Genomic DNA, 13,655 nt, shown 5'->3' with positions numbered 1-13,655 from the left:
AGGATCTCGAAAAATATCATCAATAAGCCTCAGGATTAAACGATTATTCCTTGCGGTATAATCGTGTAATCACCGTCGAATTTTTTGCTGATCTTGGAGGACGCTCCAGTTTAGTGTTAGACAATATAGTGAATATCGGATATAACGACCATGAAGGGACCGGTCATATTCGGTCGTTATAGCCGATAGTCGTTATAACCGATAGTGGAATGGTTACGCACGTAGTACCTTATGTCAAAGAGCTGAGAACAAGGTTGTGCTGTAGGTGGGATTCCAGGGCCCGGTGAATTCTGCTGCTGATTCATTATTCATTATCTCCTCAGTAACACCTTTGTTTATCAGATTTATCTAATTTTATTTGAATTGAACATTTATTTCATTCATTGATTTTTTTATTCTAGGACTAATTTTAATGAAAACACTTTGTTTGAATTTGTAAATACAATGTATGTTATAATATTGAGATTACATGCACTGCGTACCATATTATGTTTGCACTCTATGTGCGCAATACCGAGGAAGTATAAAAATTCTAATTTGAATAACTGTCCGTGATTTTTGTGGAATATTGTGGATATTGTGGAATGGCTAACTCCAAGTTCTGGTGCTAGATCCTGGTTTCTTTTGCCGTTATCTAAACGGCAGATAATGTGGGCTTTTTCTTCAAAAGTAAAATGTTTTCTTTTTCTTGGAGACATTTTGAACGATGAAAAACACACCGGGAGAACACATCAGCGTTCACGCACTTACACTCTTATACTAACTGAAGCTGCAGTGTTTACTTTGAACAAGAAACGAGTGCGTAAACATTCCTCTCCTCCTTATCCTTTTTCGGGCGCGCGATAATCTGAAAAACATTCCAACAAAATCTCACTGCACCTCGCTCAGGTCGTTATAACCGATCACCACATCTGCTGGGACGCTATGACCGATATGTCGTTATAACGGATACATAAATACATTGAATGAATGAGATATCAGCCGGGACCGACCAGTTTACATCGTTATGCCCGGTATGTCGTTTTAAACGATATCCACTGTATAGTGTTGTCGTAAAAAATGGTTTGATTGATATTGATTACAGAGGTGAACTTTATGTGGATCTCGCATTCAATTTCCAACGGAACTATAACGTCGTGGTCAATAGAGGCTACAGAATAGCGCAAAGTGTTCTTCATCCTGCATCAACAATCGAACAATTGGAAGGGTTACCACAGTCAGGGAATACCGGAAAAAATTGGAAAATGTCAGGGAATTTAAAAAAGTCAGAGAAAACCTGAAAGTGTCAGGGAAAATATGTCAGGTCATCTTTTTTATTTGCTTTTTAGAACAGGCTTGACGTTTCAAACAACAAATTTTGCTTTAAACCTATTTCTCATTTTGTCTTTTTGACCAGTTGGCATATTTCTTCAATTGTTAGGAAATTGTACTAAAACGTGTGAGGGGAATGTCAGGGAATTTAATTTTCTAAATTCTTTGGCAACTCTGTAATTTGAAGTTGAATCATAGAATCAGCTACACGAGAATCCTCGAGGTTCGGTTTAACTAGAAAGCGGTAGAGGTAGGGTTTAAACAGAACGCAACCTCAATAGTTGTTGAAATTGATTTATTTATTTTGTGTTTTTCGAATATACACAAAAGTACCGTTGAAACTCTATTTTAATATGGTTGAATATATCGTATTTTAAATATCATTAATGGTCAGTCCGGAGGTAACTTTACTTTTAAGTTCAGTTCAGTGGCGTGATTTACGATCAATAGATTGATATGCCGTTTAAACCTATGGAAAAGGATTGAAAACAGAGTGTTCGCAACCAACACCTTAATAATCGATTCTTTACCACAGCTTCAAGTGGGGGAATATCGACAATTGATTATTCACGCCCCGCCACTGGTTTAGTTGGACGTATTTCTGTCAAACGGAACTACGTGCATCGAGACATGAACCCTGAGACTCATAAGAATATATGCATATCAGGGCTCACGTCATAATACACATAGTTCCGTTCGGCAGAAATATGTCCACTTCAATAAAGCCATCCTCCTCCACCAATCAGGATCCACGGAACACAGCGACGTGAATCTAAGGATCCAAAATGGATCAAAATGATTAAGCCTAATAGTTGAAGAAACTCCTCAAAGCGCCGACTCCACCCTCAGCACTAGAGAGGGCTCCTCCAACGAGTTCCAATCCGGCATCACCCAAGGCCCCAGCGGTGTGGACCGTCGCCTTGGCCACATTGGAAACCGCGTTGATCCCTGCAGTAACTATCCCAGGCTTATCAATCCCATTCTCGTACACAGCCACGTGGAGGTTATCAGAACCGTCCAGAGCGTTGCCCGGCCTCTGGTTCGGGTTCCGCGGGTCTGGAACCTGGTTCGGGTTCTTCGGGTCCGGAATCTGCCCTGGGGTCACTTGAGTCTGGTTCGGATTCATCTGGTTCGGGTTCACCTGGTTCTGGTTTGGGATAACCTGGTTCTGTTGGGTTCACCTGGTTCGGGTCTGGGATCCCGCGAGGCTGGTTGTAGGTGTTATAACCGGTGTAGCCAGGTTGCTGGTAGGGTTCCTGTCCGTATGATCGGGTTGCCGTGTTGTAGGGCGTGTTGTATGATGGTTGGTTATAGGCGTTTATGGCGTTGGGGACGTATCCAAGAGTGTTGTCCGCTGCGCGGCCAATGTTTCCGAGTAGGCCCCAGGAGCCCAGGTTCCTCGTTGTGAGGGAGGGTGGTAGGGTGATCCCGTAGGTCCCGAGTGATCTCGTTGTGAGGGAGGGTGGTAGGGTGATCCCGTAGGTCCCGAGGGATCTCGAAGACAGGGTACTGCCTGAGCCTGTTCTGGGTTCCTCTGTATGCAACAGGGATACGAAGTTGAGGTCGCGGGAGGCTAAAGTTGGTTTCTTAGCAGTGTCGGGGGCCTAGATTCGAAAAAATTCAAGATTAGTAGGAGCCATTTTGTTATAAGAAAAAAAACATATTGAGGGCTAACTAACAATACCGCCTAACTGACAATACATTCTAATGCCAAATTTGGCTGGCTAAGCTATTAAAGACTTAGTAAATTATTTAAAAACGAGCTAAAAGCCAAAAATAATTCAGTGAACGTTCGCGGAACGTCTGCCGCTGTAAAGAATGTTTTGTGACTTTTCTTTCATCGTTTGCTCGTTATGTTAACATCATGCAGTTAAGCACACTGAATTATTTTTGGCTTTTAGCTCTTTTTTACGTTTACTATGTCTATGACAATTTTGGCAAAAATGTGTCAGCGACCCAGCCGCATTCTCCAGTCTAAAATATGCAAGCTGATGATTTTAGTATTTTTCCAATTCTGTAGGGGAGCGCTTCAATGATGCTGTATTGTATGAAAATACTGCAAATCTGTTCTTAAAATTACAAAAATGGCGAGGTTTTCTCTTCGTCCTGCAAATGGCCAGTTTGCAGATTGGCGGTGTTGTTCGTTAGCCATCGATATGTGTTAATGTGATTTAGCGCACTGCACCGAATCCTTTTTTTGTCCGGATTTCATTTGAAAAAAAAGAAAAGAAAAAAAAAATTAAGAAGATGACGGTGGTCAGAGAGCGGAATCGCGTGAATGAAAGCTAGGGAAAAGACTCGCGTTGATGACGGCGCAGAGATACAACTATTCGTGCACGATGGATGTCCGTGCTGCATTTGCAAAATTGAAGGCACCTGGCGTAAACTCGCAATGCTTCGCTCTATGATATGCTGCCATTGTGACGTCGCTCAGATTAAGCAGAAAATTAAAAAGAAGGAGCCCTGAATACGTTTCCTCCATCTTCGGCTTTGTTGACACTCAAATATTTTTCTTCGTTTTTCAATTTGCTGTCTCATTTTTTTCGGGTATACTTATAGACCTACATCTAAAGATGTATCTCGTATGAACCAGCAAATAACTCTCCCAGAAGGGATGGTCGTGTCAATATGACCCGGCTTTGGATTTCTAGGGGTACTTTTTAAAGAAATTCCTTGACACTCGATTTTTCCCCCAATTTGGTGTCAAAATATTTTCTCTCCCTAGCATAAACTTCTAGTTCCGAAGAGAAACTATTTTTCTCCGGAACACAACTAATTTCTCTAGAGAGAAAAAAATTCTCTCCCTAGCATATAATTCTCGTTCCGAAGAGAAACATTTTTTCTGCGGAACACTACCTAACTTCTCCGGAGAGGAAATAATTCTCTCCGTAGCACAAAGTAATTATTGATCTGGAGAGAAAATTCGTTTACAGTGTCAAAAAATCTCCGCTCCTATTTTATTTTTTTAGGGAGAACAAATCAATAGCATTCCTCGAAGTTTTTACAGAGTTTTTCTCGCACAGAGAAGACAGTTCAAGTAAGTTAGTCCGAGATACTTGATATAGTGGTTTCACCGTCGGAGTATACGTTCATCGCATGTTTCAAAATTTCCGCTCCTATTCAATTTTTCGGGGAAGAAAGAAACCAACTCTGTATAGCTTGAAGTTAATACAGAACTATTATTTCAAACTTGACGCCTAGACTTAAACGAAAAGGAACGAACGGAACGGAGCGTTTCGTCACTTTTGGATGTATAGTCCGATTCACATACTTTGCCCTCAATTTGAGTACCGGGAAGAATTTAATGAGCGCCGCCGCCGCCCGCGGCGCGCTATGGTCCAAAACTCAAGAATAGGAAGAAACTTCTTCTTCTTCTACTAACGACTAGGGCATGGCCCTGTTTGTCAAGCCTTTGAGTGCCAAGCACAAAATATTAAAAATATAATAATTATCTGTAAAGATTCGTCAAGTCAATAAAACAAATAGCAACAGAACATTCAATCATCTTCAGGAGAAGAGAGCCAGCTTTGTGCCCATCTCTTAGGCGTCGTCCAGCAGTCTTTTCCCTATGGTTGTCCAGTCATACAAACTTTTGCCATCTCTCTTCATCCATTCTGTCAACGTGCTCCGACCACATCTTTCTCCTCATCCTAGTCCACTGGCTACATCTTGCACATTACAAGCATCTCTGATGGACCGTTGGTCTGATGATCCAAAGTGTAAGCCCGCTATTTTTCTTAAGACCTTCATTTCACGGTGCGGAATTGTTGTTTGGTGCGCTTTGTCTCGGCCCTGGTCTCTGTGGCAAATGTTAACACTGGTCTAACGATTGTTTTATAGACTCTGACTTTACTTTCTCGGGCCATGTATTTGTTGCGCCACACCATCTCGTTGAGGCATCCGGCAACTCTCGCCGCCTTGAGTGCCGGTCTCGCACTTCGGTTCCTAAGTCCTTTGCACTTGTCAGCAATGCTCCAAGATATTTAAACTCCATCACTTGTTCGATCATTTTACCATCTACTTCCAACTTGCATCGTATAGGGTTTCTACTGACTACCATACTTTTTGTCTTAGCGGCGATACTTTCATATTGTACTTCTTGCTGTCATATTAAATGTATGCAAGATTCTTTGCAGTTCATCTTCCGAATCTGCTATGAGCACGCATCGTCAGCATAACAAATGATATTAATATTTCTGTTCCTAAGCGTATATCCTCGCCTTGGTCGCACGGCGCGAATTAGTTTGTCCATCACTAGTTGAAGAAAATGCGCTCAGCGAATCACCCTGTCTCACTCCCTTATTTATGACGATGCATCCGAGAGACCTTCAGCGTAATAATTGGTCCTCGTGTTGTATTTAAATCTTTACTAACTCTATCAAGCATCTGGGAACATTTCTCTCATTTAATATCTGCAGCACATCCTGTTTTCGTACGCGATCAAATGCTTTTTCAAGGTCTACAAAGCTAGGAAGAGTGGCTTATTAAATTCGATAGCCTTCTCCGATAGTTGACGAATCATAAATAGGCATCATAGTCCTCTTCCATCCGAAGCCTGCTGCTCTTCAGCCAGCGTCTACAATTTCCTAAGATGTTTCTTAATTACAGTAGTGAAAAGCTTCAAACAGGTATTGAGCACGTAATGCCGCGGTAGTTCTCTGGTAGAAGCTTATTTCCTTTCTGAAGATTTGCGATCGTGTGGCTATCCTTCATTCGTCTGGAACTTTCTTTTCCTGTAAGATTTTAGAGAACAAATGATGGATGTGCTTGGCCAAAGTGCCACCGCCATATTTCAAAAATTCATTGCCTATACCATCTGGTCCAGGTGACTTCCTTAATTTTGAGCCGGTGGATAGCTCTTGTTACCATGTCCAAGGTTATGTTCACACTATCTTCATTTCTGAATTCTAAATTTCCATTGAGTCTGTATTGCTTTCATCATACAGTTCAAGAAATATTTAAACCATTGCTCCTTATCTACATGCTGGACCCGCTTATTCACAAATTTCTTTCGCGGTTCGGAGTGCACCCCACATTTTCCTCTGAGCTCTTCATGACTCCTATCATACTTGTATCATGACTTCCGCGAGATTTTTCATCGAAAATATCTCGAAAACAAGGACAAATTTTTATTCGCAGGAGATTTCAGAAATTGATTCTCCAGATTTATGGATAATACACGACTCATTTTCTCACACATGCCGATCAGTTCGACCTGAATTTGGTTTCTTCATAACATCATAGTGTCAAATTTCAAGTTGAACTGTTCGGTGTGTTTGAGAAAATGTGCCCAAATCAACCCTTCCGAAACATCTTCAGAATTGATTTCTAACATCTCCTACGCATAAAGTCCTTGTTTTAAGATAGTTTCGTTGTAAAATGAGCCATGTGTGATTTTTCGTAAGAGCCCCAGAAAGGGGGCACCAGGCGTATCAGCTGATTAATCAGAGGCAGAGGTGGATCCAGCGATTTGATAACACCGGACCTCCTCCATTCAAACCTATGTATATAATCGATTCTTGTCAAAGGCACCTGGCCCTTCAAGAATCGATACGTTTCCGCAGGTTCAACTGGGTTGCCACAGTCAGGGAATACCGGGAATTTTCAGGGAATTTTAAAAAGTCAGGGAAAACCTGGAAGTGTCAGGGAATATGACGAAAGTGTTGGAAAAATATAGATATGCCACCCTAATTTGCTGTCTATAATGGGTTTAACGTTTTGAACAACAAACTTTGCCCGAAAAGTATCTAACATTATGTCTTTTTAAACATCTGGCATATCATCAACTATCAGGGAATTTTACCAAAATGTGTCGGAAAATGTCAGGGAAATTCAGTCTCTAAATTTTGTGGCATTCCTGGTTTAAATGGAGAAAAACAATGTTGCCAATTTGCCGTATCCGCAGATGATCAGAAACCACTCGGAAAAGGAGAAGGAGAGGGTGCCACTAGGCCCGTAATGCAGATGTTGCATGTGTGAGGAATTTGCGATTTGACTATTGTTCCTTATGTAAAAGTTCGAGAGAAACACTATGGTGCCACTGGTTTTCTCTGAAATCAACTCCCAAGCTCCAAAAGATGCTCTCAAGTTGAGGCCAAAATGGAGGGGATATCCCACGCTATCCTGAGAGTCCACCTCTACTCCAAGACAAACTCTCCATGCAAAGATAGGGAGCAAATACATTGACAGGGCTGCCACTTTCTTTGGGGACTCTAAAACCGAAAACACGGCAACCCTGCTAACGTATTGCTCCCTATCTTTGCATGGAGAGTTCGTCTTAGTGTAGAGATGGACTCTCAGGATACCGTGGGATATCCCCTCCATTTTGGTCTCAACTTGAGAGATTTTTTGGAGTTTGGGAGTTGATTTCAGAGAAAACCAGTGGCACCATCGTGTTTCTCGCAAACTTTTACATAAGAATCAATAGTCAAATCGCAAATTCCTCTCACATGCAACATCTCCATTCAAATCGCGGCTCTTGTTTTTTTCTGGAAAAGAACCATAGAGTGCATAGAGTCGTAATGTAATTGGAGAGCTGGCGCCAGTTTTAAGCATTCTCCATGTCCCAAATTCCGAGACTCCTGTGTGACGCCGGGTCACTTTGTCGATACATAATCGATTGTTTGCGATACACGAGTACCCGGCCATCCGATGACAACAACAACAACAAAGGAGATAGGAATTACCACATATTCCACACCGCATTTTGGATCGAAAATGTATCGAAAAAGCGACCGAACTCGGCGCACACCGGCTCGGAATTCGTCGAGCAGAACATGGCGCCAGCTCTCCCATTTACATTACGACTCTATGTACTCTATGAGTAGAACTCACGGTCAAGGTCGGCGAAGCGGGACTCTTGGGTGTTTCCGGTGTGACGCTGCTCATTTCCGGTCGCGCGGGGGCGGTTTCCGGTGCGGCCTCCATGTGGCGGTAGGCCAAGTCTATGAGGGGGTAGTTGTAGGGGTCGTCCTCCTCCACGTCCTCGGCGCCGGGGAAGGCCCAGGCGCGCTTGAGAGTGGAGCCGTGGGGGGCCGCGCCCGCCTCCGACTCGGAGTCCAGACCGCGGGTCACCAGGTTGGCCGGGCGTTTGGCCGCCGGGGACTCCTCGGAGATCTCGTAGACGCGCCGCAGGTGCCGCATCTCCTGCCCGAACGGGTCCAGAGGGGTCTCCGCCCGGTACTTCTTCCCGCCCTTCCGGAAGATCACCACCTGCGCAAAGTTATGCATTTCAAGATAAAACTCGGAAGAAAAGTGTGTTTGATCCAGAGTCTGGATTCATAAAGCAGTTTGATCAAATTCAGCAAAAAGGAACTAGCGCAGTTTCGCCGTGCTTAGGAAGAACGCTGTATGAACATTCGAGAGTTGCCGAATTTCCTAGGATAAAACATGTATTTTGATAACATTCATGTATCTTTTTCCTTGAAATTTGCAAATATTTTAGATATAATTTTCCGAAAATTTTGGAAAATAATTCTCAGAATTTTCCCAGTAAATTCGGTTTTTATCAAAGGAAACTTGGCAACGTCCGATGGCTCATATGGCGTTTTCCCTTCGCACGGCAGAATTACAGTGTTTCCATCATCGAGCAATTTACTATTTTAAAAATACTAAAAAGATGTACAGTAATAGATTTAAACAATTATTTTCCTTTGAAATTGACCATTTGTTGGTGGGAAGCCAAAACTGTTTGCTACTCTGGGAGATATTTTAGATAGTCATGAAGAAGCAACATTTTTACAGCTTTGGAATTGCGCTGGTTCCTTTTTTTTGCTAATTGCGATCCAATTGCTCAGTTGGGCCGCAGGCCGATTATTGAAATTCATAAACGAATGGAGCTATAGACAAAGAAGAAAAAAGGGGTGTGGAGTGATTCTATTGGTGGAAGCGGCGGGCTAATTGTTAAAATTTATAAGCAGAGGTATGGACGAAGAAGACGAAAGGGATGTGGAGGGATCCTTTCAGTGAAAACGGGTGTTCGCGCTGGACAAAAGAAATAGGTAATAGACTAACTAACGGCAACCCCGCCCGAGAACCCCTACAGTTAGTCCATCATTTTCTCCCTTGGTCTATACGAGCCACCCATTTTTAGTTGTGATTCTTGAATTTATGCGTAATGAAATTGGGGTAAACATCGGACTTCATGCATCGGGAACAGAATTTGATATCAAGTGAAAGTTTCCTTACTTCGTATCTCAGCCTCCCAACTCTGACTTTGTTGTTTAGTCGACTGATGACATGCTTCCCCACAAACTTGGTTATGTTTTGACTTTCTTGATCAGTAGTGTTAACCTGTCAATCACATATGGATTACATTTTGCATCAAGGAACCACTATTTCTGGCCCATTTTAGAAACAGCATACGCCATTGGTTTCCCTATACAGTCATGTGATTTTATGGGAGAGTGAAAGATAGTGGTTCCTTATTGCAAAATGTTAATCCATATGATGTAGAAAAATTTCTGATAAAAAGCTGTAGAAAACAAGCTTTTTCATGACTTCTCAAACGTGGCCTTAGGTGGCTACGCTTTTTCTCAAATATGGTAAAGTATTTAAATGAAAAGGAATTATCTCCATATTGAATTGAGCCCTATCATGCGTGTACTGTAATGGATCTCAGGGCACATGTTAGAATGGATGTAGCTCCTTTTTATTTAAATCAGTGGCGAGGCGTTAATGATCGATATCGATTTTTCCTCCATTTGAAGCTATGGTAAAGAATCGATTATTAAAGCGTTCCTTGCGGACTACCCTGTTGATAGATCCTTTTCCATAGGTTTAAATGGCTTATCAATCGATATATCGCAAAGCACGCTATGCTATTGATTTAAATACGTGCAAAAAATCCCTTTCAATCGTAAGTATGCATATAATTCGAAGGTGATAGTATAGAAAATAAAACACGTTTTGCGATTGGAACGTTTCAAAACATTTGCTGTTATTTTCTTTTATCCGTAATTTCTTTATGGTTGTGGGAGAGAGAGCATCAGGTCATGGTAATCCCTTGTAGGAGTCCATTTTTCATGTCATTTTCCAGTTAACTTTTTTGGAATCTTGCTATTTTCCTATCATGATGCTATATCAGCCTCTTTTATTGTTAAATGCAGGATCTTCCTAAGGTAATGAGCTATCCAGGTAACAACCAAGAATACAGTCCCGACGCATCCAGAAAATTCTTTAAGTTAATTTATTGATTCAAGTATTTAATTAAGCATTTTTATGTAACCCCTTCTAAGATATTGCACTAAATGTTGGTTCTCAAGCAAAATAACGTAACTGCTATTTTACGTTGATGAATTTTTTACTTGGGGACGATCATTAATCGTTGTTGCCCCCCACAAATGAACGTACCTAGATCTCTACGTTGCAAAATTTCCACTCGCAAATTGTATACCTATTAAATAGAAAACTACGGAGCGTTTCAAACCGGAAAGTTCACGTATTTTTCGTCTGTCTACATCCGAAAATCAGTAAAATTGCGGACAAAAATTGCACAACGATATAGTCGTAAAGAATCAAATTGATCGAATCAATTTTGCAACCTTGGAGGTAGTTACGTTTCTTCGTCAGGAAAACGACGAATTGGGCATTTTTATTGAAAGTCCTATTGATTATCTTGCGAATCACCATCACGAATCATTGAAATTTCGCATAGGCATTTCATTTCATTTCGCCATTTTCGTGTGAAGCTGTGCATTATGAAAGAAGTTTTTCAACCTTGGATTGAAAATACTTCCCTTCATGTGGGAACTAGAAAATGTCTCTTTTTCGAAACTCATGATCTGGATCAATTCCTACCACTTGGTGGAGTCTACATATCATGACGTGTCCAACATCAATTCACAAGTGCGTGCAATTAAATCGCGTCATGACATGCTTGATGGTTATGGCTTAGTCATATGTGCGATGTACTATACGATCTGCTCCAACGTCAAGTTTTACGTGCGATATTAAATCAGACTTTGCCCTTGAAAAAATGGGTGACTGTAATTACTATTGACGTCGGCTCTCGCCGTGATTCATACCAGTTTTCCCTCGGCGTCAACTTTCCCGAAAAATCTTAGCTTAATTCTGCGTGAATGATTTTGGAATGACCGTGCTTTGATAGACGAGGCCATAGACGAAGGTGACCATATGGAAATGAAACGGTCCTTTTGGTGGAAACGGGGTAATGCAATGATCCAAGGGGGTAAGTTATATAATCCACGCGAGAACTCTAAAGTAAGTCTGTCATGTGCCCCCTCGGTCTATGAAAACCACCGGTTTCAACCAATAGGATCACTACATTTTCGCTTGACTTCTTTGTTCATCAATTTCAATAATCATCAGTCCGCTAGGTGAGTATCTAAATTCTGCGTCTATACATTTTTTATCGTTTTGTTGTCGCTTTCTCAGTGCTGCCTTTTCCCGGCATTATTTCTGAATCCCAGAATCATTGCAATTTCTCGGAATTTTCGGAATTCCTGGAATATCCTGCAATTATTTTCAAATTTTCCCGGAATTTCGGGGGTTTTCGTAAGTTAGACCGATTATTTGATCAAAGATGATTTTCTTTTATCGAATTTGACGATCTTCGGAACTCAATCCGGGCGTATCTCGGAATTTCTTCCGGAACTTTTGAAAAAATCAGAATTTTAATGGAATTTTTGGAAGTCGGAAGGAATTCCGGGAACCCCGGAATCTTTGGCACGATAGAAAGGCAGCACTGTGCTTCCTGATCCGTCAACGTACATGTTCAACATCATCTATCGACGAGAAAATATTTTTTTGGCGAATTTCATCGAGATGGTAGAATTTACCTTGATTTTCCTAGTTTTGCGTTTCTTCGCCTCCTCTGCTGCTTTTTTTGCTGGAGATACCTCAGGCTGTTGTTCTGGGTTTGGTTCCTCTGCAGCCTCTTTAGGCTGTTCAGTTGGTGGATCTGATACATTGTTTTTGTCCTCTGGTTTGTTCTCAGGGTCGTCCATTGGGCTTGGGGGTCTCACGGGAGCGTTGGCTTCTTCAGCTAAAAATGTCAGATTTGATATTTTAAACATGGCCGCTTCACGTGTCATATATGTGAGAATAAGTTTACGATTTGGCTACTTCACAATGTGCGAATTTAAGCATCACGATACATGTTTTCTTGCCCCGCAGAATACGATTAACGCAAACTAAAATTGACCACTTTGCATTTTTTTCTGAAACAGCTTACCACGGACACACCTCATCTTTCTCAAACGTTTTTGTAGTTCCACCTAGCAGAAATAATCCTAATTTTAGTAATTTTCTTCGCGCGATACCGTGATCTAAATGAAATTTTGAAGGGAAAACACGTATCAGAATGCTCAAATTCGTATATTTATTTTAGTTGTCCATTGACCGTTAATTCGTTCTGATGCTAATGTAGGGTTTCTATGCGCGAAGACATGTTCTGAGTGAAGTATGTCCCAAGTGGGTAATGCTACAAGAAATAAGTCGGGAGGTGCGTTCCGTGCGTTATACCCCTATGTTTCTCTGCTCGTTAGGTCCCGAGAAAATCTTGACCCAGACACGGCGTTTTCCTCTCCTGAAATATACGAGCAAATAGTTCCAATATGATCGTTCATTGTGAATCATATCCCATGATCGTAATGAATATCGAAGACTACCATTGATCTCTCATGGAAGAACTTATATGCATCTTGCACCTTTCAGTTAATTGTTTTCCTATTACAGTCAGAGTTGGGAATACCTTGTGGAGCTGGAGCTGGGAATGCTGCTTCTTGGTTTGTGTTGGTCTCCTCCTGGGCCTTTGCTTGGGGCGAATCTTTCTCAGCGTCTTTTGATTCCTGTCAATTAGAAATACGAGTCAGAAAACGTCAAATAAACGATCATAACACGGATCAGAAGCACGCATTTTAAGCTAGAGCAGGAAAAGGAGTTGCCTCGTGTAGACAATGAGCTCATACACCAATACAATTGTTTATGTTATTGTGTTACTTTTGTTAGTTTTGGAAGTGAAACACAAACTAACACAAATTTTGTGTTGATTTTGGTACAGTTTTCGGTGTATTTAGCGCAAGAAACAATGAGGAGACTGGGAAAATGCATTCCTCCAATCGCGACGTTGATACTCATTTTTCATTGAATTTTCTGAAGGAAACTAGCCGGCATTTTCTCTTGAAATCGTCAACGAAAAGACAGGGTTATTTTGTGTTTTACATCTCGTGCTATAACCAAACTTCAGTGTTGAAATTTCTCTCTGTGTATACATCCCGATGAAAGAAAGGCTCAATTACGTGCACATTTTTGCAGCAGATTGTAAAACTAGGATAGAATTTCAGTAATCTCCTATCTTTTTAGTGTGAGTTTTGAGCGTTTTT

At 41.4% G+C, this 13,655-nt stretch overlaps 1 protein-coding gene across 1 annotated transcript in view; it reads right to left on the bottom strand.

Annotated features, from left to right (window-relative positions):
- Window positions 1-1,589: 1,589 nt before the first annotated feature.
- Window positions 1,590-13,655, bottom strand: part of LOC109038311 (uncharacterized) — a 37,007-nt gene continuing 24,941 nt past the window's right edge. The window contains exons 4-8 of the mRNA XM_072305264.1: window positions 13,025-13,121; window positions 12,111-12,316; window positions 8,146-8,523; window positions 2,493-2,915; window positions 1,590-2,452 (exon numbers count right to left, since the gene is read on the bottom strand). Coding sequence (XP_072161365.1) covers window positions 2,117-2,452; window positions 2,493-2,915; window positions 8,146-8,523; window positions 12,111-12,316; window positions 13,025-13,121 — 1,440 coding nt within the window. The 3' untranslated portion in view covers window positions 1,590-2,116. The remainder of the gene's footprint in view (window positions 2,453-2,492; window positions 2,916-8,145; window positions 8,524-12,110; window positions 12,317-13,024; window positions 13,122-13,655) is intronic.

This window comes from Bemisia tabaci, chromosome 10, assembly GCF_918797505.1.
Source record: "Bemisia tabaci chromosome 10, PGI_BMITA_v3".
Lineage (NCBI taxonomy): Eukaryota > Metazoa > Arthropoda > Insecta > Hemiptera > Aleyrodidae > Bemisia > Bemisia tabaci.
The sequence above is the reverse complement of the archived record's forward strand: the minus strand, read 5'-3'. Positions and strand labels throughout refer to the sequence as shown.